The 24,451-nt window shown below is 44.5% G+C and overlaps 1 protein-coding gene across 2 annotated transcripts in view; it reads left to right on the top strand.

Moving 5' to 3' along the window:
- Wdfy1 (WD repeat and FYVE domain containing 1) overlaps positions 1–24,067 on the top strand; it is a 50,879-nt gene extending 26,812 nt beyond the window's left edge. Inside the window, exons 3-12 of one of the 2 annotated variants that reach the window (XR_004387733.1) lie at positions 2,145–2,218; positions 6,419–6,473; positions 8,805–8,955; positions 10,334–10,446; positions 12,483–12,609; positions 13,601–13,706; positions 17,468–17,569; positions 18,543–18,662; positions 20,169–20,277; positions 20,959–24,067. Coding sequence is in view for 1 of the 2 variants with exons in the window: in XM_032901445.1 (XP_032757336.1) it covers positions 2,145–2,218; positions 6,419–6,473; positions 8,805–8,955; positions 10,334–10,446; positions 12,483–12,609; positions 13,601–13,706; positions 17,468–17,569; positions 18,532–18,662; positions 20,169–20,277; positions 20,959–21,018 (1,028 nt within the window). In the remaining variant the exon portion in view is untranslated. Of the gene's footprint in view, positions 1–2,144; positions 2,219–6,418; positions 6,474–8,804; positions 8,956–10,333; positions 10,447–12,482; positions 12,610–13,600; positions 13,707–17,467; positions 17,570–18,531; positions 18,663–20,168; positions 20,278–20,958 lie in introns of both variants that reach the window. The other variant, XM_032901445.1, reaches the window with a different exon arrangement.
- Positions 24,068–24,451: the final 384 nt, after the last annotated feature.

Below are 24,451 nucleotides of genomic sequence, written 5' to 3'. Positions count from 1 at the left end.
AGCCTGACCACTGGTGTTTGGTCTCTGGAGCCCTCAGTGGAAAGAGAAAACTCCTGAAAGTTGTCTCTACGTTTCCTGCTGCCTGTGTGTGCCCTGCATCACTCACACAAGACAACATCAGCAAATGTACATTCTGTAGCATCATAAAATTACTCAGCACCACAGCATTTTACAGAAGCTCGGAATTTTACACGTTCATGTGCTTTCATGATAGTGTCAGGCATCAGAAGAACTGAACCTTAAAGCAACATCAAAATTTATCACCAGCTGATAAGAAAATAAATCTGGTAACAGTCTTAAATCATCGCAGCAACTGCTGTTTTAATTGTGAGATGGTGTGTGTGTGTGTGTGTGTGTGTGTGTGTGTGTGTGTGTGTGCGCGCGCGCGCATAACAATGTATCTTTGTGATTATAATTATCTTTTAATTCAGGCAGCCTAACTTAAAACATATAGGTGGCCTCAAACTCTCAAACTCTCCTACCTCTGCTTCCTGGGTACTGGGATTAAAGTCATGTGCCACTGTGCATGGTAGAGACTATAATTCTTAAACACGATAATATATTATAATTTCAAACATACATGTAAACATGTACAGACTTCAAGTCAGCTCAAAGTCGTATACATCTGGTGAGTTCATATGATGTCAGTGTCTACCTTCACTTACAGAGTGCACTCTCAAATGCAGTTGAGGTAGTCGTGTGTAATCTTAAAATTGTCTTGGGGTATAATTCTGTGTTTTATTTTCTTGGGCAGAGTATGAGCCCAGGGGCTGGGGAGAGTGCTCAGTCCATAAAGCGTCTGCCACCCAAGTAAGAGGACCCAAGTCCAGATCCCCAGAACCCACAAGCTGGGGGTCACGCTGATGACCTGTAACATCAGCAGTGTAGGGTGGGGGATGGAAAGGTGGTAGACACAGGCAGGTCCCTAAGATCATTGGCTACAGACACTGTCTAAAAACCTAAAGATATTGATCGAGGAACAATACCAAATGGCTACCTCTGGCACATGCATACGTGTATATTAAGAGGTACATACTGCTTCCCCTGCCACTCTACCAGATGGAGGGAGGGAGGGAGGGAGGGAGGGAGGGAGGGAGGGAGGGAGGGAGGGAGGGAGGGAGGGAGGGAGGCAGGCAAAAAAAGAGCCTATTGGAGTGAGAAAAGTTTAGGTTATTTCCCAGTGGTAACTTCCTTTAAAGATTTTTTTTTTGTTTTGGATTTCTTTTGGGCTTTGAGACAATGCTCTGTGTGCAGCCTGGCAGTGTATGTAGGCAAGCTGGCCATGAATTTGTCGTCTTCCTCCCTCTGCCTTCTGATGGTTTAGTTACCAGCTTGTACTCCCAGCCCATCTTCCTTTTATTTTAGTACAAGACGCACACATCTGGTTTATTTCCCCCCTGGCATGCGTTTTCATATGTGCTTCTTTCTTGTTAGTTTAAATTATTTATGCTGGGTGAACCCCAACAGTTCTGTCTCCAAACATTCAGTTCTAGGAATCGCGTTCCTTCCAATTTTTAGAGGACAATTTGGAATTCCTCTTGTGTGAGAAACACATTTTGTTGCCCATGGTTCCTGGAAGAGAGATGGTTTGGCCATGATGGGTGTGTTTGTGAAAGGGGTTGATACTGTTAATACAGTCACAGCTCTGCTCATTACAGTGGGTGTGTGCTCGTGCAAAGGGGAGTGGCTCTTTTGTTCTCCTGGGGAAAGTAATCCTGTGCCAGTTCCTGGCTTGCTCATGTATGCGCAGGGTGCAAGTCAAATGCCAGTACCCTTCATTTTTAGAGTTCACTCAATCTTAGTCTTTCCTGGGGAAGGGTGGCGGGGCAGTGTGATGCGCAGAAGCGCTGGTTCCAGAGGCATCCATGCTACAGTAGGGGTTCCACTCAGACGAGACTGCGTGCTGCCCCACTTCACCCAGAACTCTAAAGTAACTGAGGAGACTTACCGTGTTCCGGTTTAGAATTTAAATCATGGGGCACTTCAGTTATATTTTCAATATGCATCATTTATCTTTCATAAAGCATTTTTGTCTAGTTTTTTTTTCAGCCTAACCCACATAACTCTTCTTAATAACAATGTACTTTAAACAACGGCTTCTAGTACTTAGCTTTTCTCATGATGTAGTCTTGTCTTTTCCACAGCTCCTTGCTCTGCCATGGCTTACCATCACGACAGCAGACGGGTATTTGTGGGCCAGGATAACGGGGCTGTAATGGTAAGTAGGGTCCATGTATTCAGTGTGTCCTTCCTGACTACCCTGTGCTTACCTATGCTGATCAGGCTGTCTGTCATGAGCAGTGTCTGATTCCTTATAGCTATTAGACTGAAAATAAGTTCAATTTAACTAGTGCTTATCAATCAATTTCCATTGATCTCAAAATTCTGTCATGGTTAGAGTCTCATTGCTTGGGTCACCCACAGAGCACACACAGCGTTTTTATAGTGGACAAGAGACCTGTAGCTACTGCCACCTTTGATAAGGTGGTAGAGAGCCTCTGTGCACCTGTGTGTTTCTGTGTAAGACAGAATGGAGAAGAAGGGTCAGCTATTCCTCCAGGAGCTCATGTGACTCTGGAGGAAAAGCAGTGTACCTTGAACCACCTTTGGTGTAGGATGGGATATTTAAATTTTCAGCCTGTTATTGACTGGTGTTTTTTGAGTCTGTGTATGCCTATCTATTTGTTTCCTTAGAAGAATTATAACTCATGTGTCACAATGATCGTCCTCCTACATGTACATTTTAGCAGTCTGTAGTGTATGCTCATTAGATCAAGTCAGCACCACCACTTTCAAATTGCAGAACTTTGCATATCCCTCAAGGAATGCTTGCTCCCTAGAGCACCCCCACCCCCCACCCCCGCTGCCTGTGCCTAATTTACTTTCTCAGAATGTTTATCCTATGCACTTTGTGTGAATAGAATCACGCTGTATGTGTAGCTTCTTGTGAGCATCTTGCGGCGTCCTCCCTGTTACAGTTTAGACTAGTTACTTCAGCCCTTTTTGTGGTGGACTAGTATCCCCTAGGTAGAGCCATCTCAGTCTGTCCACTGATGAATTGGTTGGCATCAGGGTTAGTTCCATGCGGGACTGTTGTGAACATTGCTACTGTGGCATTGTGGGTAAGTCTCTGTGAATCTGCATTTCTCAGTTTGGAAATGGAATTTCTGGGTCATGTGGTGACTGTTCAGTATTTCAGGAAATCCCTTATCCATTTTTATTTTTATTTTTATTTTTGAGAGAGAGGGAGCACTGTGCTTTATAGCCCAAGCTACTCAAGAACTCACCACTTTTGTGCCTTTACTTCCAAAGTGCTGATCTTTGAAGCTTGTGCCAATCTCCTGTGTGCTGGGTTTGATTTCTAAGTTTTTTCTTAGTACTAAATACTAGACTCCAATCAGACACACAGTTTGCAAAAATCTCTCCTATCCTAAGCATTGTCTTTTCAGTCATTTTTAAGTTTTGCAAAGTTCAATTTGTCTTCTTCTTCTTCTTCTTCTTCTTCTTCTTCTTCTTCTTCTTCTTCTTCTTCTTCTTCTTCTTCTTCTTCTTCTTCTTCTTCTTCTTCTTCTTCTTCTTCTTCTTCTTCTTCTTCTTCTTCTTTTCTTCTTCTTCTTCTTCTTCTTCTTCTTCTTCTTCTTCTTCTTCTTCTTCTTCTTCTTCTTCTTCTTCTTTTCTTCTTCTTCTTCTTTCTTCTTCTTCTCCTTCTCCCTCTTTTCTCTCTCTTCCTTCCTTCTCCCTCTTCTTTCTTCTTTTCTTTCCTCCTTTTCTTTTTCTTCCTCCTCCTCTTCCTCCTTCTTCCTCCTCCTGTTCTCCTCTTCCTCCTCCTCCTCCTTCTCCTCCTTCTCCTCCTTCTTCTCCTCCTCCTCCTCCTCCTCCTCCTCCTCCTTTTCTCTTCCTCCTCCTCTTCTTCCCTTCCACCTCTCCTGCTCTTATAATTTATAAAGTATCTGTCAAACAGATACTTTACGCTTATCTTTTCTTCTAAGAGTTTTGCCTTGAGGGCACAGGTCTGAGTTGGAGGAGGGTATCTTAGTTGGCTGATACTGAGTGATAAAGGAAGGACCCAGGCATACCTGAGACATGGATAGTGGCCAGGTCATGCATGCCAGGCCTATAGGTAGAGTTTTACATCTTATAAATTTAGTGAGAAGCTTTCAAGAGGTTTTAGATGGGCAAATGATATAATATATTTCATATCCCTTTCTACCACTTTCAGATAGGATTTTACCACATTGCTCAGGCCGACCCTAGATCTTACTGTGTAGTCCCCATTGGCCTCAAACCTATGATCTTCCACCTCACTGTCGAGAGTGATAGGATTATAGGTGCCCCCTATATTCTTGTCTGGCTGTATTCTTAAAGGACCAACTCTATGGAGAGTGGATTGGAGAGCAACAAAAATGGAAGGGAAGTCGGTTACTATAACAATCGGGAGTCTGGGCTCAAGGACAGTGGCATCAGAAGTGCACCGAGTGGAGTACTTAGCGTACGTCCTGGCATGTTTGTTATAGGCTGAATTTGAGAGCACAAGGAAGATGTCAGGTGACAGCAGATTTGGTGCTTGTGCTAAGTGGGTTGTGGTACCATTTACAGAGGGGAAGGCCCAGGGCAGTAATTGGTGAAGGGAGAGAGGAGGTGCCCAGCAGAGAAGGCTGAGATCAAGCTGTAATTAGAAGGCTGTCTGTTTATGTCTAAACAGAGGTAAGAGCTAGTAAACTTAAAAGGCTAGAAAGGAGATCAAGATAGGCAAAGGGGAGGAACAGGGCCCGGGTACAAAGACACAAAGGTCATGAAAGAAGAAATGGGACTGAGGTGACAGAAGGGTGGCGAAATGGTGGGGTGGGGAGAACCATCAAAACATACCCTGTTGGAAAATGTCCTAAAGATTATCTAGTACTTTACATGTTAATTAAAAAAGATACATAGATACGTAAGGCAGCCCACAGGATAGGAGGGAGCCCACTGTCTTCTCAGACAGAAGCCTGGAGCACAGCGGTAGGAGAGGAACTGATGGGAAAGTGTCAGTGGTTAGTGTGGGCTGATCATGAGAAAAGCCTTCTGCTGTGTAGGTTAAAGAGCCTCACTGCTGGACTTGTTGAGTTGTCTTATAAAGACGCCTTGATTATGTCTAAGGATGAAGAAGAAAGAAAGAGCCAAAAGGGAGGGTATAGGCTGCTGCTCTGGCTTCATACCGCATTGGCAGGGGCAAGGACTGCTCTACACACAGAGCACCAGTTAGTGGCAAAGCTCTGCCTCTCTCGTTCTAAAGACTTTCTAAGGATGTCATGATGACGCACGTGCTCCTGTGCGATAAGAAACCCTTGAATGTAAGCCTCTGGCCCTTCTGCAGGTGGCAGTCTGTAGTCTCCATTCTGAGAGATGTTTGAAGCCCTGCTTTTGAGTGGAGAGCAGGCTGCTGTTCCTGCACATGGAAAGCTGTGGCTCCAGCCAAAGGGTAGTGCACATCCAATCCTGAGGTAGTCAGGCATTGTTTCAGTGCAGATCCAATCCTGCGGTAGTCAGCCGTTGTCCCCAGCTGGGCCAGCCACCTTGTCTAGATTCTCATTTACAGTGCTGATGAACTTTGGTACCAAGCAAAGCCAGATGGAGGACAGGAAGTCTGTCTTTCTTTCTGTGTTTTTCTTTTTTTTTTTTTTTTTTTTTTTCTTTTTTCAGAGCTGGGGACCGAACCCAGGGCCTTGTGCTTGCTAGGCAAGTGCTCTACCTCTGAGCTAAATCCCCAACCCTTTTCTGTGTTTTTCTTACTCTGTCAGTCTACAGTTTATAATGTGTGTGTTTAATAGTACCTTAACAATTTAACATTAATCAATAGAATTCCTAGTTAGTGCATACTCTTTTGACTTTCATTTATTCTTTGCATTACAAAAGTGTTTGCTTCCCGCCACCCCCAGTTATTTGGAAAATAAGACTATCAGTACCCTTCACAGTCTCTGAATGCATGTTTTAGAGGGTCTGTTTATGCACACACATGTACATTTTCCTCATTCAATTGCTGAACCATCCCCATGTCTATTCTGTAAGTCATCAACTCTGTTGATAACAAGTCTTGAATGTTGTGTTCCTTATCCATATCTTAAGGGGCTTCACTAATTGTCTTTGTGTAGCCGAAGTAGCGAAGTTAACCAGCGTTTGCAGTTAGAGTGTGCCTGGCTGTGGAGGAGGCACTGGACTTGAGTCTGAGCTGGCCAGACACGGTTTCTATAAAGCATTCCAGCTGCTTGAGCCCCCTCGAAGGGAAGGGGGCCTAGGACAGGTTTGCTGGGAGGAGCAATTCCTACCCCTCTGCAGCTCATCCTGAGTGCTGTGCCGCTTTGGAACGTGCTTCATTTTTCATCGAGCTCCTGTCGTTTTAAGAACTGTAACTTGTCTTTTTATTGCGTATGCTTGCTTTTAGGAATTTCACGTTTCTGAAGATTTTAATAAAATGAATTTTATCAAGACCTATCCAGGTAATGACACATGCTCTGGCACATGTACACATTTAGATACACACACACAAAGCTAGCATGTCCTCTCCTATGATTTAAGGTGGGTTTCCATGTTAACATTTCCATTTTATTGTGCTAGTTAATATGAGAGAATATAATAAGTTTTTTATCATCCTTTTCTGCTTCCTGGCATTTATATTTTTATATATTGGGTTACGGTACAAGATTTAATTTCACCATTCTTCTATTATTGGAGGAAGATATGCACTGTTTCCAGTTTTTGATTAACATACAGCACAGTATACATGCATGTGATCGTGTGTACATGCACACGTCTGTGAGTGTAATTAATCATTACGTGTATAAATGTGTGTGCTCTTGACTGTAGCAAGGAGTCCAGATGTTTAATTTTTGTGACCTCTACTTAAGACAAATCCCTACAAATAGAATAGCCAGGTCAGACACTAAAAGGTTATTTTAATGCTACAGAATTGTTTTTGCAACTCTTCCCAAGCAAAAGTACAGCTCCATGGAGAGCCCTCTTGCTGGATCTTCCCAATGCTGCTGCATTATTATTTGATATCAAATTGATAGAAAAGTTCACAGTTTTAAAATGGTCTAAGCTTTATTAAGTGTTGGTCATTTGTTTTCCGTGAATGTCCTTTTGCGATGTGCGCCTCTGTTCCCAGGGAGTTGCAATGTGTTGTAACTGAGTTAAAAAAGTGTCCTTTGGAACATCTGTAACATATACATTTCATAAAATCTGTATTTAAGTTGTCAGAGTTCTCTCTGTGCTATAGGTTTTGTGGTGGTCTTCAGAGTTTTGGTCTTAAAAACCATATGAAAGACTGAATAGGGTTTGCTACATTTTTTAAACTTTATCCTGAGGGAGAATTTAAAAACTGTGTTTGAAGCAGGGTAAACATTAACAGGCTTCACCATCCTGTCCTAAAAGAAAACATTGAAAAGCTCCAACAACAGAATCTAATCCTGAAAACAAGATGGCTCTTCTGGAGAGCCTGAGGTGTTGACTGTGAGCTGGGGTACACCTCATCTTACCACAGTTTGACAGCTGTGGATTTACTGGGAAAGTGGGGTCAGTCAGATCAAACTCATCTTTTACTTCTAAAACTTACTCTATGAATAAAAGCCACATCTCTCAGCCTTTGTATCTGAAATTAATAAGCACCCTGTGTTTGTGGAAATCAGAAATAACATTAAATCAGAAAAAAGTAAAACCAAAGCCACTCAGTCCTCAGCAGTTGCTCAGCTACCCAGTCACCACCAGTCACCAACCAGGGGGTGAGTTTGCCTGAACCTGTAGCCGAGAGCTGGAGCACCCTCGAAGTTTCGGGATGGTTAGGAGCATGTGGTTTGTGTGCATGACAATTATACTGACTCTGTGTGCCTCAGTTCCTCTGAAGCAGCTCACACAGCTGAGGCAAAGGTCGCCTTTTCTCTTTCTCGCCTCTAACTTCAGTCGTTAGAGCATTTGTTAGACACCAACTGTGTGCAAAGTTGTGCAGTTTTGTGCTAGATGAAGTAGAGTCATGCCACTGCCTGGGGGCGGCCTGGAGTCAACTAGAAATATTTCAGAGGCTGAGTTATAGAAAAGCTTCCTCCTTTCTCAGCTGCTCCTTCAAAGAACTTTACAGATGGTCTGTCTTTATAAATAATAATAAAAAGCTATACACAAAGTTAAAAGAAAACTTACTGATAATGCTCTATTTTAAAATGGGTATATCTTATATTAGATAAGTACAAAAGATAGTAGCCAGGTATGTAAGCTACTTTGCTGGATTCAGTGACCAAAGACCTAACAAAAGACAAATTAAGAGAAAGGTGGGTTTACGTTACCTTAAAGTTTGAGGGTCCATCCATCCGTCCATCCGTCCGTCCATCCATCGTGGCAGGAAGGTCACACATACACACTGCAGTAACCAGCAACTACAGCATACCTTTGCTCTGCTGAGAAAACCCCATAATTGTCCACAGAGACCAATACTAAGGTTGTCAGAACAAAAATTAAAATGTTCTTCAACATAGTCAGGCAGACAGGTAATTTAAAAAAGGAAAAATCTCTTTCTCTGTTACTGGATTCTTTCTTGAGCATGGATGGCCCCTCAATGGCTCCTGGCTTCTGACCATCTTCTATTTGAGGTGGTCCAGGGCTTTGGGACGAGCCTGTGCTACTATGCGGGCACGAGGAGAAGCACATTGCCTGGAGTCTTCCTGGGGTCATGCCCGCACAGTCACTCGTGTTCATGCTGTGGAAGCTGAGCCCCAGCTCTCCGAGTGTGGAACGCTGTTCCTATCCTGAGGGGCACTGACCCTCCTTTTGTCTCCCTGCAGCTCATCAGAACCGAGTGTCTGCCATCATCTTCAGCTTGGCTGCCGAGTGGGTGGTCAGCACGGGCCACGACAAGTGTGTGAGCTGGATGTGCACGCGCAGCGGGAACATGCTTGGCCGTCACTTCTTCTCGTCATGGGCTTCCTGTCTGCAGTATCCTTCCAAGTGCCAGACCTTCCTGCCCACCCTGTCTTACTTTGTTGCTTGACTTGGAATGGAATTGTTAGTTGTTCTGAAGACAGAGTGACCCTATGGATTTATCCTAAAATCCAAGAACCTCTGCGTCTCCTTTTCTTTGGTATAGAGCATTTCTGTGAAAAATAATGACATTTGAGTTTTCCATGGGTACTGATATATATATTTATACAAAGTTTCAGAGCCAGGCTAATGCCTGCACTTCATTCCTTCATTACAAAATGGAAGACCGCACGTCACTCTGTGCTTTAGGAATGGGCTGCCAGGAGCCACATGTAAAACTTCCTTTTATGCTTTTTTTTTTTAACGTGAAGGGGGACTTTAATTCTTACAGTACTCTCACAAGTGCCTCAAATTTCCCTGATGATAACAATCCCTGCTTTGATTTCTGGGTCCAACATGGAGGAGAACGAACTTCCGAATGCAGTCCTCTGACCTCTGCCTGTGCATCATGGATGGTATCATGGTACACCTCCCCCACAGCAAATGTAAAATTACTTTCTTAATTTTTGTTACAAATTAATACACAACATGAGATATTTAAGGTAAGAATTTAAAATATTATTATAGTACAGGTTAGGCTCAAGGGAGAAGTGCTCATGTATTACATTCCGAGTGAGCTTTTCTGTCACGTATAAGACCTCTCACAATGACCTTACAGACCACAGCACAAACTCCCCACCACGGCCTGGCTGGTGGTTCTCCTGACCTCTGCTGTAGAGTGAATACTCGGGGTAACTGGTTTTCTTTCCAGTACTGGTGTCTTACAAGTGTCCGAGCTTACAGAGTGAGAGAGGAATGAACTGCTACTGGTAATTAATATGCTTTAAGCGGGCTGCCACAGCAGATAGCTGGTGTCTGCATTATGGAACTACCCACTGTAAGGTAAAGTAAGCCATTGTCGTCACTTAAAGTTGGATTAGCCAGGCAAAAAAGAAGATGAGTCCATGTCCTGCACTTTCTGTCAGTATAGCATCATTTGTATACGTATTTCATAAAACAGCATCCCATTCCATTTCCATTGCGTGCGCGTGTGCATGCATGTGTGCGTGTGCGAGCACGCGTTTTAATGGTCTCTTACAACTTGACTGTAAACTGCCTGTGTGTCGTCTCTTCTGGCTCTCGTGATTTTCATGGCTGGTTGCTATGATCCTGGCCTCGGCGTTAACAGCTGGTGGGTGGATACTCACTTTCCTCAGTATACACCGACCACCTAATTGGCATTTGCTCGTTGCCTTTCTGTTCTGATCGCAGGTTTGCGGTCTGTGGCTGGCTTTGGTTGCTCTGTGTGTGTTGAAATGGGTCCTGTTACCTTTCCTTGACCGCTCCTCCTCAGGTACGATCTGGATACTCAGCATGCCTTTGTGGGTGATTACTCGGGACAGATCACCCTGCTGAAGCTGGAGCAGAACTCCTGCTCAGTTATCACCACCCTCAAGGGCCATGAAGGTAGGCTCAGGTCGAGTTTTCCCCTAGGTCAGGCATCCAGATTCAGCTCTGTGGGTTTGGAGAGCGGTTCAGTCCTTGCGATCTTTCAGTTTGAATTCCGTGTGCTGGGATTGAAAAGAAAACTGGGGTCAGGTGTCAGGTCCATTCATACACCAGAAATCCTGTCTAAGTTGTTCACATGGATGCTTCGCATTGCTTATCTTGTTTACTGGTTGGTTGGTTGGTTTTTAAGGCGGGTCTCATGCTAACCCAGGCTGACCCGAGACTTAAGTCACCTCAGGCTGGCCTCAGTTCATAGTAACCCTCCTCCATTGGCCTCCCGAGTGCTGGGGTTACAGTTGTAAGCCACCATACCCGATAACCTTTAAAATCATTGTTTCTGTAAGAACTGTTTTTGGGGAAGGGTAGACACAGTACTGGTTTTGATCCCAGGGCCTGGTTCATGCCAAGTGAGAACTCTACCTCTAACCTTCACTTCCATCCCTAGACCGTTTCTTTTCAACAGACCTTTGGAAGAATTGTCATTACTGCTGTTCTGATTTTGTTAGCTTCTAGAATGGTGCCATTAGAGAAACTGGGTGGGCTGGTCAGCCTTTCACTTGATCACTGTGCTCTGGGTAACACTAGATTCACTCATTCTGTGGCAGTGGGTCTCTATGGAGGAATGTAAAATTCTGCTGGCTAGTTGGATAAACCTTTTATGTACATAAAAGTACATAAGTTCATTTCATTGACCACTGAGCTGAAATGCAGTATGGTTTTTAGAAAGATTGTTGGATCCCATTTCTATTGAGTCACAGGTTGGAAGTTTGGGGTCCTGTAGTTTAGACTGAAGAACTGAAAATTTGTTGAGAGGACCGATGTGGATGTTTCAGAGGGTACTTGTACTTAGATTGTACCCTGAATTTAGGCTCTCAAGGGCAGCAAGTTGGGCCTATCACACACGTCAGCCAAGTTGCTTAGATGAAATAGACTCCACGATCAGGGACTCCAGGGGAAAGGTGAAAGGGAAATGCTTTGAAAGAACTTAGAAACTTGGGTGCAAAGAAGCAAGGCTTGGTGCAGCCCCCTTCCCAAGCATGGCAGATTCTCTCATGACCTCTGGACCTTTCAGGGTCTCTAAGCTTCTGAAGGCAGATTGGATGCTAAAGCTGCTTAGTGGTTTTCAGTGTCAGCGTGCTTATATGTGGGTTAGGCCGCTGACTGACACCTGGGGGCCACAGGACTCAAGAGAGTGCACAGAAATAAAAATGGGACCACTGAGCTCGCTTTGCCAGCTGCTTTTTTGTTTTGTCCTTGACTTCTGTTTTTGAGAAAGTTTATGTGAGAAACTGGCTTTTCTTGCTTGTGAATGTGACTTCTTTCCTTTCTGTCTACCTGTGGGCTCAGTAGAGCTGTTCGTAAGCAGCTGCCTGGAGCAGTAGCGACTGGAGATACCCCTGCAGGACAAATCTCTAGAAACAAGATTTCCCCAAGGGCACCCAATTTGACAAGTTAGCAGTGTGTGAAATATAAGGGATGAGTCTTTCTTCCTTTCTTCCTTTTAAACCTTTTTGGCTTATTTACCTGGTAACCTACATTTTTTCTCTTGAGGCACTAATTTTCACAGATAAAAGCATCTTAGGGTAAATGTCTATAAAGTCTCGTGGGTCAGGAGTAACCTAGGTTTGTATCTTGTATAAAATGCGCATGACAAACTATACGTGTTTATTGAAGACACATGGGGTTTTTTTTCTCCTCAGAAGTTTTGTGAACTGACTTTTTATATATGGGTACTTTATAAATTATTGGTACAGAACAAGGAAAAACTTTTAAGGCCTTTGTATTCAGAGCTGTGTGGCTCAGAAATCCTCAACTTCCAAGTTTGGATAATGGATTTACAGTGTTTTCTCCATGGTGCATGGGAATGTGGTTTGAATGACCCTTTGTTTGCCAAAATAGATGTTTTACTCCAAGGCTCAGCCGATAGTTGGGTTTCCACAGTCAAGCCTGTGTGTCCTGACACTGAGTTCTGTTTGACCTGTCTCACATCCTAGGTAGTATCGCCTGCCTTTGGTGGGACCCTATCCAGCGGTTACTCTTCTCAGGAGCATCCGACAACAGCATCATCATGTGGGACATCGGGGGTCGGAAAGGCCGGACACTCCTCCTTCAGGGCCACCAGTATGTCACCATTTGGGGTGGGGGTCAGAGGCAGGAGGGGAGGGCTCTGGTACTCTGTCTAGGAGAGCAGCAGCCTGATCGGGCTGGATTCACGTGAACAGCCTCTGTCAACCCTGAGTGAAAAGAGCATGGAGTGGAAGGCGTTCTTCCTTCTCAGTCCGAAGAGGTCACCACTCTTCTCTCCCAGTGAATAGCGGCATGGATTAGAAACTGGACTCGAAAACTGGCCATGGCAGATTGTGTCCTAAAGTGCGGGCTCCTCCTGCACTGTATTTTATTAAACCCTAAGGCACGTTTCATCAAAACCTAATGTGTATATCAGCAGCCATGCTCACTTAAGCTCTGACATTGTAAAGCTTAGGGCGTGTCCTCTGGCCTTTGCAAAGCAGCACCTCCTTTACCCCCTCACCCCGCTTTTCTTCCTTCCTTGTTGCTGGTCAGACCATGGCTGTTTACTGTAATTAGAATCAAGTTGAAATTTAGCCAGGAAAAGAACTAGATGCCAAAGTTAGCAGGTCAGAAGATTTCTTGCCTGGCATCCCGGTCTGAGAGCCTTCAGGAAGAGGGCAGAGTTCTCCTAACCATGTGCGCACGTGCGTCACCTGTGGCTGTGTGTGCAGATGGCTGCATAGTCCTCGTGACCTGACAACTTCATGTGAACTAAGTTTCAGTAAGAGTGACATTCCATTTTGGTTTTGAATAAGGAAGTAAAGCTAAAGAGAGATTGTGGGGATGAACACACGTCTGTAGTTTATTCAGCCTCTCCAGCTTGTTTAAGCCAGATCCAAAAGGAGTGGCATTATTATTTATTTATCTCTACCCATGTAGAGAACATGGGTAATGTGTTAACGTTTGCTGGGTGAGGCCCTTGTTACCGCACCAGATGCATAGTGATAAAGCAGCACCGAGTAATAGAAGGAAAGCAGGCAGAGCTCCCAGGATGAGCGTCTGGTCTTTCTGTGTTAACCTGTGACTTGGGTGCCATTTGCAGTGACAGGGTGCAGTCACTGTGCTACCTGCAGCTCACCAGGCAGCTCGTCTCCTGCTCGGCGGATGGCGGAATTGCAGTGTGGAACATGGATGTTAGCCGAGAAGAGGTAAGAAGCAAGATCGTGGTGGGTGGGCGGGTCAGAGGAGAGCCCAGTCTGACTTTTTCACCTTGCATGCTAGAAGCTGGCTGAGGTGTGAACAGACCCCACTGCTCCACCTACAGATTATTGTCTACCAAAGTTCAGCCTTCTTTTAAATGTTTAAAATTAAATGATTTTACTTGGGTGTGTGCATGCATGTACACATACATGTAAGTATGATGTGTATATACTGTGTTCATGTATATATGCATGGGTGTAGGTTTCACATGCATGTGAAGGTCAGAGGTCAAAATTGGGTGTCTCCTCCCCTTGCTCTCTAGCTTAGTGTTTGAGACACCAAGTCCGGTGCTCACTGATTTGAGTAGACTGGTCAGACCCGAGGAATTTACCTGTCTCCAGCTCTCCAGCACTGGGATCACAGGCATATACCACCATACCTCTGGCTGTTTGTGCGAGCTCCTGAGATAGGTACTCATAGGAAGTGCTTTGCTGACTCAGCCGTCTTTCCACCCTTCTCGGCTGTGCTGTGTCGTAGTGAGAGTAGGTGAGAGTGTCTGGCATTGATGAACAATATGAACAGATGGGCAGCTTTCAGCTTGATTATCAACTTGGAGGACTCTTTGCAACCAGTGTCCTTCTAGCTTATCCATGGATTCGGACTCCTGGAGGCCTTCCCAAGTATTCATGTAGCTCCAGAGCATTGCAGCTTAGAAGCCCTGAGAAGGATGTCACAGGGCAAACTCAGCCAGGTAGTTGTTGTCGTGGGGAAAATGCACCTCTGCTCTCTGCTCTTATTTTGCATTCTGTTGTCTTCCACTGAGTCCAGACTGATACATTTTTCTTTAAAGGCAACCCGATTTTTCAATTTCTTTGAGTCACTATCTAGTATGGATAAGTCTAGAGAAGTGTTTTAATCTCTGAATATCCATTTCCTTTTCTATAAAGTGAAATCATTACTTAAGAGGATGTCTGAAGTGCTTCCATTTCATCAGTCTAATCCTCTCCTCATCTGAGGGACATCACAGTGACTCTCTTGACCTTGTCGTCATGAGGTTCTTCAATTATTCATCCCATGCCAGCGTCTGCAAATAGATCTGGTAGAGGTAGAGCGATGTGTATGTCCACAGGCTTTTTATAGCTGTCATCAGATGGTTCCAGGCAGGACCTCCTGCTCGTCTCTGCTGGCACCTGTGAGGAGGTCTGTCTTTGCTCAGTGACATTGATGGCTCGTATTGGTGATAGCAGAAATGGATCTGAAGCAGGGCAGTGGGTGGTAAAGACAGGTTCACTCCAGAGCACTATCAGGCACTTACAGGGTGGCCATACTGTCTGACAACACACTCTCTCTCTCTCTCTCTCGCGCGCACACACACACACACACACACACACACACACACACACACACACACACACACACACACACAGATGCCAAAGGATGTGGAGGCCAAAGGATGACATCAAGTGCCCTGATCTATCCTCTTTGATTTATCCCTTGAGAATGATCTCTCACTGAACCTAGAATTCACAGGTTTTTGTTAGGCTGGCTGGACAACAAATTCAGCCCTTTCTCTCTCTCTTGACCACCCCACATTGGAGTTCTAGGTGTGTAACTATGTCTGACGTTCATGAGAGAGCTGTGGATCTGAACTCAGGCCTTCATGCTTGCACAGCAAGGATCTTATCCGCTTGGGGGAAATGAGTTTTGTTTTCCTTTTCTTTCTTTTTTTGATTCTCCGTTGTAACCGTATGTGTTACGTGGTGTCCCACATATTCCCTATACTGCCCCATAGTCCTTGTGTGGGTTAGTGTGCCCTGTGCCATCACAGTGGGTGCTGTGTTTATCCAAAGTCCACCCGTAAGTTTCTGTGCCTGGCTCTGCTCTACGTTTTTCATAATATCTGCGATTCTCACTGAATAAACTTTAGTTTTTAATATGTCCCATAAGTACTATCGGGTTCAGTCTGTAGGAAACAAGTTTTCAGCTTTTTACCTACAAGAAACTTGCCATCCCATGAAGAAAACAGACGGCTCCATAACTGATAAACTTGCTGCCTCATCCAGCTTTGTGTGCAAGCCAAACAGGAAACTGGCTGCATGGCTGCTGACTAACACTGGGTCTGTACATTCTGAAGTGTTCTGGTGTGGCTTGGAGCGGTGGGGCTGCACCACACTTAGTGCCAGCTCTGGGCTGCTGCATGGCAGAACTGTCCTTGCAGAGTCTGCGAGGACACAGCAGGAATGGCTAGTGTGCGAATCTGTTTCCTGGGTCCTGGGTCCATCATTCCCCGGTCTCCCCTGAGAGAGCAGAGACGTGAGAGGAAGGATGCATTTCCCGCATAGCCAGACACAGTTGTCAGGATTCTCTCATGGCTTTAACCACTCTGCTTTCCCCCCACCTTTGTACATTCTTTCAGAAAATGAAATCAGAAAGTGGGAGCAGCACCTCTCCTTCAGATTACTTAGTGGTGAACTATAATTGTGCATGTAGGAAAAGAAAAGATAGTCCTGTCTATAAAAGTGCTTCCTGTGTGGCAGAAATGACTTCCTGTTAGTCATCTCTCTAAGGGAGCAAGGAGCAAATTATACCAAGAGGCATTAGCAGATACTAATTTTTCCTAGCTAGGGAAATGTAATGCAAAGGTGAGCAGCCCACTGTCTGTGAGGTCTGACCCTGCCGGGGATCCGTACAGGGGTCAGAGGATACGGCATGGTTCTCTAGCTCCACTGCTCACCTAGAGTGTCTCTGGACCGTTTCTAGCCCACCGTGACTATCAGCCCCCTCCCACAATAGACCACATTTGCTTCCCCAACAGAGTGTAATTAGGGCTGTTCATTTGGAAAGTAAATATATGAACTATGAATGAACATAGTTATGGAGAATGTTTAAGCAAGCAGACTTCAGAACGTAGAATACTGTACTAATCCATCAATACAGTGTAGATGAGTAGCAGTTAGTGGCAGTAACAAAGTGGGATTATTAATGGATTCCCGCTGCTCACATTGGACAGATGGAGCAGGATGTAAGAAAGAGATGAGAGTCAGTGCTCAGTTAATACCCTCTTCTGGGCTGAGAATGTCGCCGAATGGCAGAACATTTGCCTCGTTCGCCATCCTCCTCATTGTGCTCTCCTTCTGAAGACAAAGTCTCACTAATCCACACCAGTCTGGGACTCTGGATGTGGCTGAGCATGGCCTTAGACTCCTGGTCTTCCCAGGCTTCACTGCCTGAGCGATGGTGTATGTAGACGCACACCGCCACTTCTGCAGTGCTGGGGGCAAACAAACCCAGGCGCCTCCATCCCGGGCAGGGAAGCAGCAGCCCAGCTTTGTCCTCAGCTCTGCTCTGCTCTTCTCAGTGCCGTGCAGACAGCCCCTGTTCTCATAGACAGCGCTCACAGAGACAAATGGCTCATAGTAACTGAGGGCTAACATACGGATTTTCTTGTCTTAAAGTTTGTTCCAAAACACATGTCCATTTATGCACTGACTATCGTTTGCTATCTCAAGGTATTAAAGGGGTATTTTTCTCTTTCCCTTGTGCACTTCTGCCCTCTAGTTCAGCAGAGTAATATGCTGTCTTCTTAGCCATGGCTCTCGGGGTTGGGGATTTGGCTCAGTGGGTAGAGGTCTTGAGTTCAATTCCCAGCAACCACATGGTGGCTCACAACCACATCCATATTGAGATCTGAAACGTCAACTCCAGAACCTTTCTGTTAATGTCTGACATGGTAGCATAAACACAGAGATGTTGGCTCTGCTACCCCCAGGCTCCTCAGTGGTTAGAAAGCGATTCCTGTCAGAAGTGTGAACAGCCCTTCTTCTGGAATATAAAGCAGATGTGGGACACGAAGACACTGGGGCTGAGGCAGGTGAGTAGCCAGTGTTTATTCTTTCTGGAAGAATTTTATATCATCATTTTTATTGATAATTTGAGTCCCTAGAAAATAATGCTTTGTTTTTACAAATGTGGTTACTCTGTTGTTTTATATCACTGCCAAGAGACCTCTTCTCTTGCTATTCCACTGCTTGTTCTGCACTGGAAAACTTGGGTGCCTGGAGAAGCTGCAGAAGACAAGGATAAAATTATTAATGCATAAGAGCGAATTTTACTCTTATGTATTAATAATTAATAGGAGATGGAAGGATGGATGGATGGATGGATGGATGGATGGACAGATAGATATATGGATGATGGATGGATAGATAGATGGATGGATAGGTAGATGGATGGATGGATGGATAGATATGGATGATGGATGGATAGATGGATGGATGGATAGATAGATGGATGAATGGATGATGGATAGATAGGTAGATGGATGGATAGATGGATGGATGGATGATGGATGGATGGATGGATGGATGGATGATAGATGGTTGGTTGGCACTAAAGAGTTAGTGGTTAAAGTCTGCTATACTCAGTAGTAATAATTGGAGTGTTCTGGAAACTTCTTGAGCTTATTTCCTGAATCAGAGCTTGAAAAGCCAAAAGAACATTATTCTTCCATCAGAATTATTTAAAACCTACTTTAAATTTTTTCTTTGAAGGTGGGATAGGTTTTTCTTGCCAGAATATCCAGCAGTTAGGTTCCTAAAAGAGCCTGAGTTTGGTTTGGATATTGTTGCTCTTTGTGGACCAGGCAATGTCGACGATAGACACTGCTGTTGGCCAGCAAACAAGGACAACTTTTTATTGGAAGACCCTTGCCTGTGGGGGAAATCGTGTGTCCCAAGTGTCAGTGATGATGCAGTGGGTGTTGGGGGTGTACGGGACATACCCTGCTTCTACACAAAAGCAAAGCTAACTCGTGCTCTCTCCACCACGCGGAAGCACCACTGCAGGAAGTGTGGGCAGGCCGTCTGCGGGAAGTGCAGCAGCAAGAGGTCCAGTTACCCCGTCATGGGCTTCGAGTTCCAGGTCCGAGTCTGTGACTCCTGTTATGACTCCATCAAAGATGAGGAGTGAGTGCTTGCTGGTCTTCGTCTACTGCTACTGCCCTCTCTGTCTGATGGGCATCTAAACATGGCGGCCTGAGAAGGCTCTAGATAGATTCCTGCCCACATGCTTATCTCTTTGGAATGTCTCTTGAAATGTTCATTTGTTTGTTTTTTTACATTTATTTGTGGGTGGGGTGGGCTGGGCTTGGGTGTGGAGGTTCAGAGACAACTTGTGGAATCTCTCCTCCTACCAGATGGGTCCTAAGGACCAGTCTGGTGGAAAAGTGCCTTCTTGCCAACCCATCTCCTCAGTCCACATAAGCCATTTTTGAAGAGAAATGCCTGTTCTAGCTTTGCGACACTTTGGGCCACTACTATTTATCTCAAGGGGCTTCACTGGCTCGGACAGTTTTTTTCTGAGTACCGGTGAGGGTCGATAGGAGTTGTCGAGCAGCCGACAGGCCCGTCACAGGGCTCTGCAGAGATGTGTCCCTGTGTACGTGGGAAGCAGTAATCGAGCAGGCTGACTTTTCTACTCATGCCAGCTTAGTTACGGGAAGACTGGAGAGACCTGTGCTCCTTCTTCAGATGGTCTTAGAGAACTTCATCAGACATTTCCTTCTTTTTTTTTTTTTTTTTTTTTTTTTTTTCGGAGCTGGGGACCCAACCCAGGGCCTTGCTTCCCTAGGCAAGCGCTCTACCACTGAGCTAAATCCCCAACCCCCATCAGACATTTCCTGATGTGGGCAGATCTCGGAGAAAACCACTGTTCCTTTTCCTTTCTCCTGAGCTATGGCTGCAGTAGCAGAGGCCTGTGTCTCCCACTCATGATGGGCAGTGACCTGACGGAGGGAGTGCGGCACCATGGCTCTGATGGTGGCAGATTCACTGGCATCATTTACTAGTGAATGTCGCCCGTGATCTCCTCCAGTGCTGTTTCCTTAGTGCTGGAAGTTCATGTTTTTATGTTTGTGTGCCAATCTTTCCAGTGCAATAATAAATTATTTTTATGCTGAGTGCCTTAACCTTTTTGAGGTCTTGGCTTTGGGACCAAAGCCTCTACTCTTAAAACCTTTTCTAAAAAGACTATATAGTCATAGGTAGCAATGAATAACCTAGTAGGGGCACCAGTGGAAGGGAAAGCCCTTGGCCCTGCCAAGGCTGGACCCCCAGTGAATGGGATTGTTGGGGGGAGGGCGGCAATGGGGGGAGGATGGGGAGGGGAACAACCATAGAGAAGGGGAGGGGGAGGGGTTAGGGGGATGTTGACCTGAAACCGGGAAAGGGAATAACATTTGAAATATAAATAAGAAATACCCAATTTAATAAAGATGGAGGAAAAGAAAACAAACTTTCCTGCAGCCTTGTTATTCTCTTTCTGTACCCCTTTAATTATAAAACCATTGCTATATTTTTAGAAAATAATGTTAGCATCATCATTGTGTGTAAGCCACCTACATTGCTAAAGGATTGCTTCTCTCTTAGAACTGGGTACACTTGGTACATTTCAACTGTCTTTCTCTTTGTTAGCCGCACTTCTCTAGCAACATTTCATGAAGGAAAACATAACATTTCCCATATGTCCATGGACATTGCGAGGGGACTGATGGTGACCTGTGGGACAGATCGTGTTGTAAAGGTAAGCTGGCCTGTGAGCATCTCAGCTGAGAGTGGGCTTCAAGGCATTTCCAATACCATTGCCGTTTCCCTTCGTTTTTTATAATCAATCAATTGCCTGTTCAAAGCCCTGAACGACAAAACAGATGTTTGTGATTTCTACTCACTGTGGGTGTTTAGTCATGAGCTGGCCTGAGGGCTCCCCTCCCATCTGGCTTTAGTCTTTGTTAGTCTTTGTCTATAGCCTTTCCTTTCTTCTAGGCTAATGTTCCTCTCTGTCCTATCCTGTTTGCGAGGAACCATCACGTTTCTTAATTAGATCCCTACTTCATAAACAGAAGTTGAAAGTAAATATTTTATACTTAGTTGAGTTGTGAAACAAATAGTTTATATTCTTATACATTAGAGTAAAACATTGTTTTCAGGATTCAAAATGGTACCCAGAAGTGTGTGGTGGTGGTGGTGGTGGTGGTGGTGGTGGTGGTGGTGGTGCTGGTGGTGGTGGTGGTGGTGGTGGTGTTAGTGGTGGAGGAGGGGGAGGGTGTTTTGTTTTCAATGTAGTTATTAGTGAAGTGCATTGCTTTATTTGTATATAAGTCCTAAGGAAGTTTTCTAGCCAAAAAGAAAAACCAAAGCAGTCAGTACTGACTGTTGAAATTAGACCCCATGGTAAGTGTTCCTTCTCCACATTCCTTCCTTGTAGATATGGGATATGACTCCTGTGGTGGGCTGCAGCCTGGCAACTGGATTTTCTCCACACTGATCCTGGAGCTGGATGGTACGTCTGCTACACGTTACGCACAGCAACTCCCATGAACCGAAACCCTTCATGCAGCTCAACAGCCGCTGTCGTGTAAATGGACAGTAGCCACCTAAAAAAAACAAATCAATATTTTTAAAAAGAAAATAATACATAAAGGTGTATTCTGGGGTATTTGTGGAAATTATCTGTGGGGAGTAACACCCAAAAGGTCTGTCCATACCGGTCTCCTGAGGAATGGAATTTCCTCAGCAAAACTGCCTCATGATCATTGAGCCAGTGGGTGAGGAGGGCACGGCCAGCAAGTGAAGGGTTTAGAAGGAAAATGTTTGAACAAAAAGAATAGTGCTTAGAACTTCTTAAATGCAAACCCAAGAGCACACATGGAGTCTACCGAGCGGGTCCTTGAGGCCCCTGAGAGCACTCCAATACGCAATCAGGAGCTGGGGGAAGAGCTCTTCTTCAGGGGAGGCGACCAGATGTAAGAAGCCTAAGCTTGTCATACAAATGATCTCTACACCAGGTTGCTGATCAACTCCTTCAAGGCACCTGTTCTGTCAGGTCACGTCCTGATCTGCTCTTGGGTTTGGCTCACTGCAGTTGTTTCTGTCCCAGCCAGTGTCCCATGGGTGAACCTTTACAGCTGTCATATAACAAGACAGCACACGTCCATCTCTTTCTCCCAAACCTGCTCTGTGGACAAAGCTTTCTTTTATGGTGCTGTTGTACAAGCCTCCTGACGTTTTTTTCTTTGTAGCTAGTCATGACCCATGGCAAACTCAGCCACCACCATGGTGGTGATGGGTGCCAGCAGCCCGGTCCATGGAACAGCCCAGTCTTGCTAACTGATACATTTGTTTGCAGTCCCAGGACAAGCCCTTGTGATATGGTAGCAATTTATGCCCCTCAGAAGTACTCTGGAGCTTTTATATTCTGTTGTAGCAACCAGTGTTACTCATGTGTCATAGGAAGAAATCGGTGGCCCATTGCAGAAATTATCAGTCAGGTCTTGTACAGTAATCCCTAACTTGTAAATCACTTTTATAACATTTAGAAAAACTGTTGTATGAAATGTGTTGTCCAAGTTTTGACCAGATTACCAGGAGATGTTTATGTATTTTTGTGTTGACAGAAAGTAGCACATGAACTATTCCAGTAGAGCCGCGGGAGCCTGCTGCTTTCCAGTAGGAAAGGGCTACTGGGTTAAAGGATAAATCATGAATACCCACAGCATCCAGGTGACTCTTGCTGCTGGGTATCAATTTAAAATCTCACTGTGGCACTTTGTTGGATTACGTCAAGATCAGGGCCATTCTGCCAGACAGGACTAAGGACTTTATCAACATGGCTGACAAGGAGGGGAAAATCTGTAACAGGCAGTAAAGCTATGATGTCTCAATGGACAAGACACAAATGGTAAGGAAAGGAAAGGCAGCAGGCATAGCGGGCTCTATTTGTAGAGAGCTCTTAACTTCAGAAATAAGACCAAAGGGTTTTGTTGCCCCCTTTAAATTTTATGTCACTTTAACTGATGATCTTTCACCGGATTTCCCTTACACTGTACGAAATGTGCATTGCTGGAGTGCTTTGGGCAAGAGAGTGGGTGATGTTTTGAAACCACAATGTAGAATGTTCTTGCTCTGCTCGTTTTAGCTCACCCTATGATTCTGCCCACACAAGGGAAATAGACCTTGGCAGAGTCATTGCCCTGTGGAATAGTGCTGAGCTGTGTGTGGTTTTATTGTCCTAAAAGCATCTGTAAAATGTGACTTTTGGATATCTGTGGTAGTCGCTTTCTTCTTTTTAAAGCCTCCTAATGTAAAACCCCATGCCCCATAGAAAGCATGTAGTTGGTTTGAGCCTTTTAGGGGCTAATAGAAATCCAGGGGGAAATTATATTAAGGAAGAATTAGGGGGAGGGGCCTTTGGAGGGAATGCAGGCTCTTTGAATGCACTTTGCTCCTCACTTGAGTCTGTGGTCACGGTCTCCTTTCGGAAGTGTTCTTGTCAGGCTCCCCTTACGTGTCACACGTCAGGTAACAAAGGGGGTCATATTTTCTATAGAGGGTGAAGATTATAGTCTCAAGTTTACTGACTGAAGGGACAGCAAGGCTCACGCTCTTTGCCTTATTTGGACTCTGTTGCTAAACAGATCACTTAAGAGAGTTCCTCAAGGAACAGCTGCTGTCCTTTCACAGACAGTCTGTACAGACAAGGATCAAGAAGTAGAGGATGTTAGACAAGAGCCTTGAACTTAGATCTAGTATGTAATAAAGTGATGCCAAGCCTTTATTCTCAATGTGTTCTTTAATGGTCCTTTATTAGTTGGTCCTAGTGTTAGCAGTAGGCCTGTACCTTGGTAGAAACCACTTCTTACTCACTAGACTGTAATTGTTTACTATGTCCCGGTCTTAACTTGCTGCCTAGTGGACAGAATAGACACTGTTGTTGTAGACTGTTGCTTTGTTCTCCCGCACAGTGATTCGGTTTGTTAACATCTGTATTTATTAAATGTCAAAATGGGTAAATAGAATAGCAGCTCAGATCCAAGAAGATATTTTTGAAAATCAGGGTTTCATTAAAAGTACTTTTCATATCTCCTAAATGACAAGTATCAAGCTACTATTAATGAAAATGATCTGCTCATGATAAATGGAGGCTTAACAAATAAGTAATACATGCTAATCTCTGCTGTGTCTGTGCTTAGTTGTTAATGTGAGCAGATATTGAATGCCTCTCTGTTTTCTGCCGTTTACTACACAGTAACTCTTTGAGTAAGTTGAAGTTTAATTGTGCAGCAAATTTCTATCAAAGAACAATTTAAAGTGTTTTACTCTGTAACCTTTTTTTCCCGAATCGGAAAGCAAAAGGTGACATTAAGTAATTCAATTTGTCCTTGCACAGCTGTGTTTCCATAGAGTTGGGCGCCCTGTGTATCCTAGAGACGCTAAAATTCTTGTTCTTTCTACTTGTGGGTTCCGTCTTTGTGGGGCTTTTTAGTTTTTGTTTTGAGAATACACATATAATAAAATACCCTTTGCTTGTTCCTTAATCTGTGTTGTTGTGTTTGCTCTGGACAGAGCTCAGGACACATCTGTGTCACACTTGGCATCCTGTGTGCTCTGGGCAGGTTACCTGCATTGTCTTTTTGAATTCTAGCATCACACTTCAAGTTCATATTCCATTTGCATTTTATAGATGACAAAATGAAGAAGACTCTGTCTGTTTCTCTCTGTCTGTCCATGTGTCTGACTTTAAGAGCAGGCACCTTCTCCATGTATCCTGTCTTACAGTGCTAGCATGTTGTGATGTTGCATGGGAGAGTAGGAGAGTAAGGGTGGTATTTACTGAAACTTCTACAAGTCACCAGTTAGTGTAGTTTGGGATAACTGCACAGAGCTGCATAGAGAAGCCTAGTCTCTGGGCTCACAACTCA

Source organism: Rattus rattus, chromosome 4 (genome assembly GCF_011064425.1).
Source record: "Rattus rattus isolate New Zealand chromosome 4, Rrattus_CSIRO_v1, whole genome shotgun sequence".
Taxonomy (NCBI): Eukaryota; Metazoa; Chordata; class Mammalia; order Rodentia; family Muridae; genus Rattus; species Rattus rattus.
This window is presented reverse-complemented; position numbering and strand designations above follow the sequence as displayed.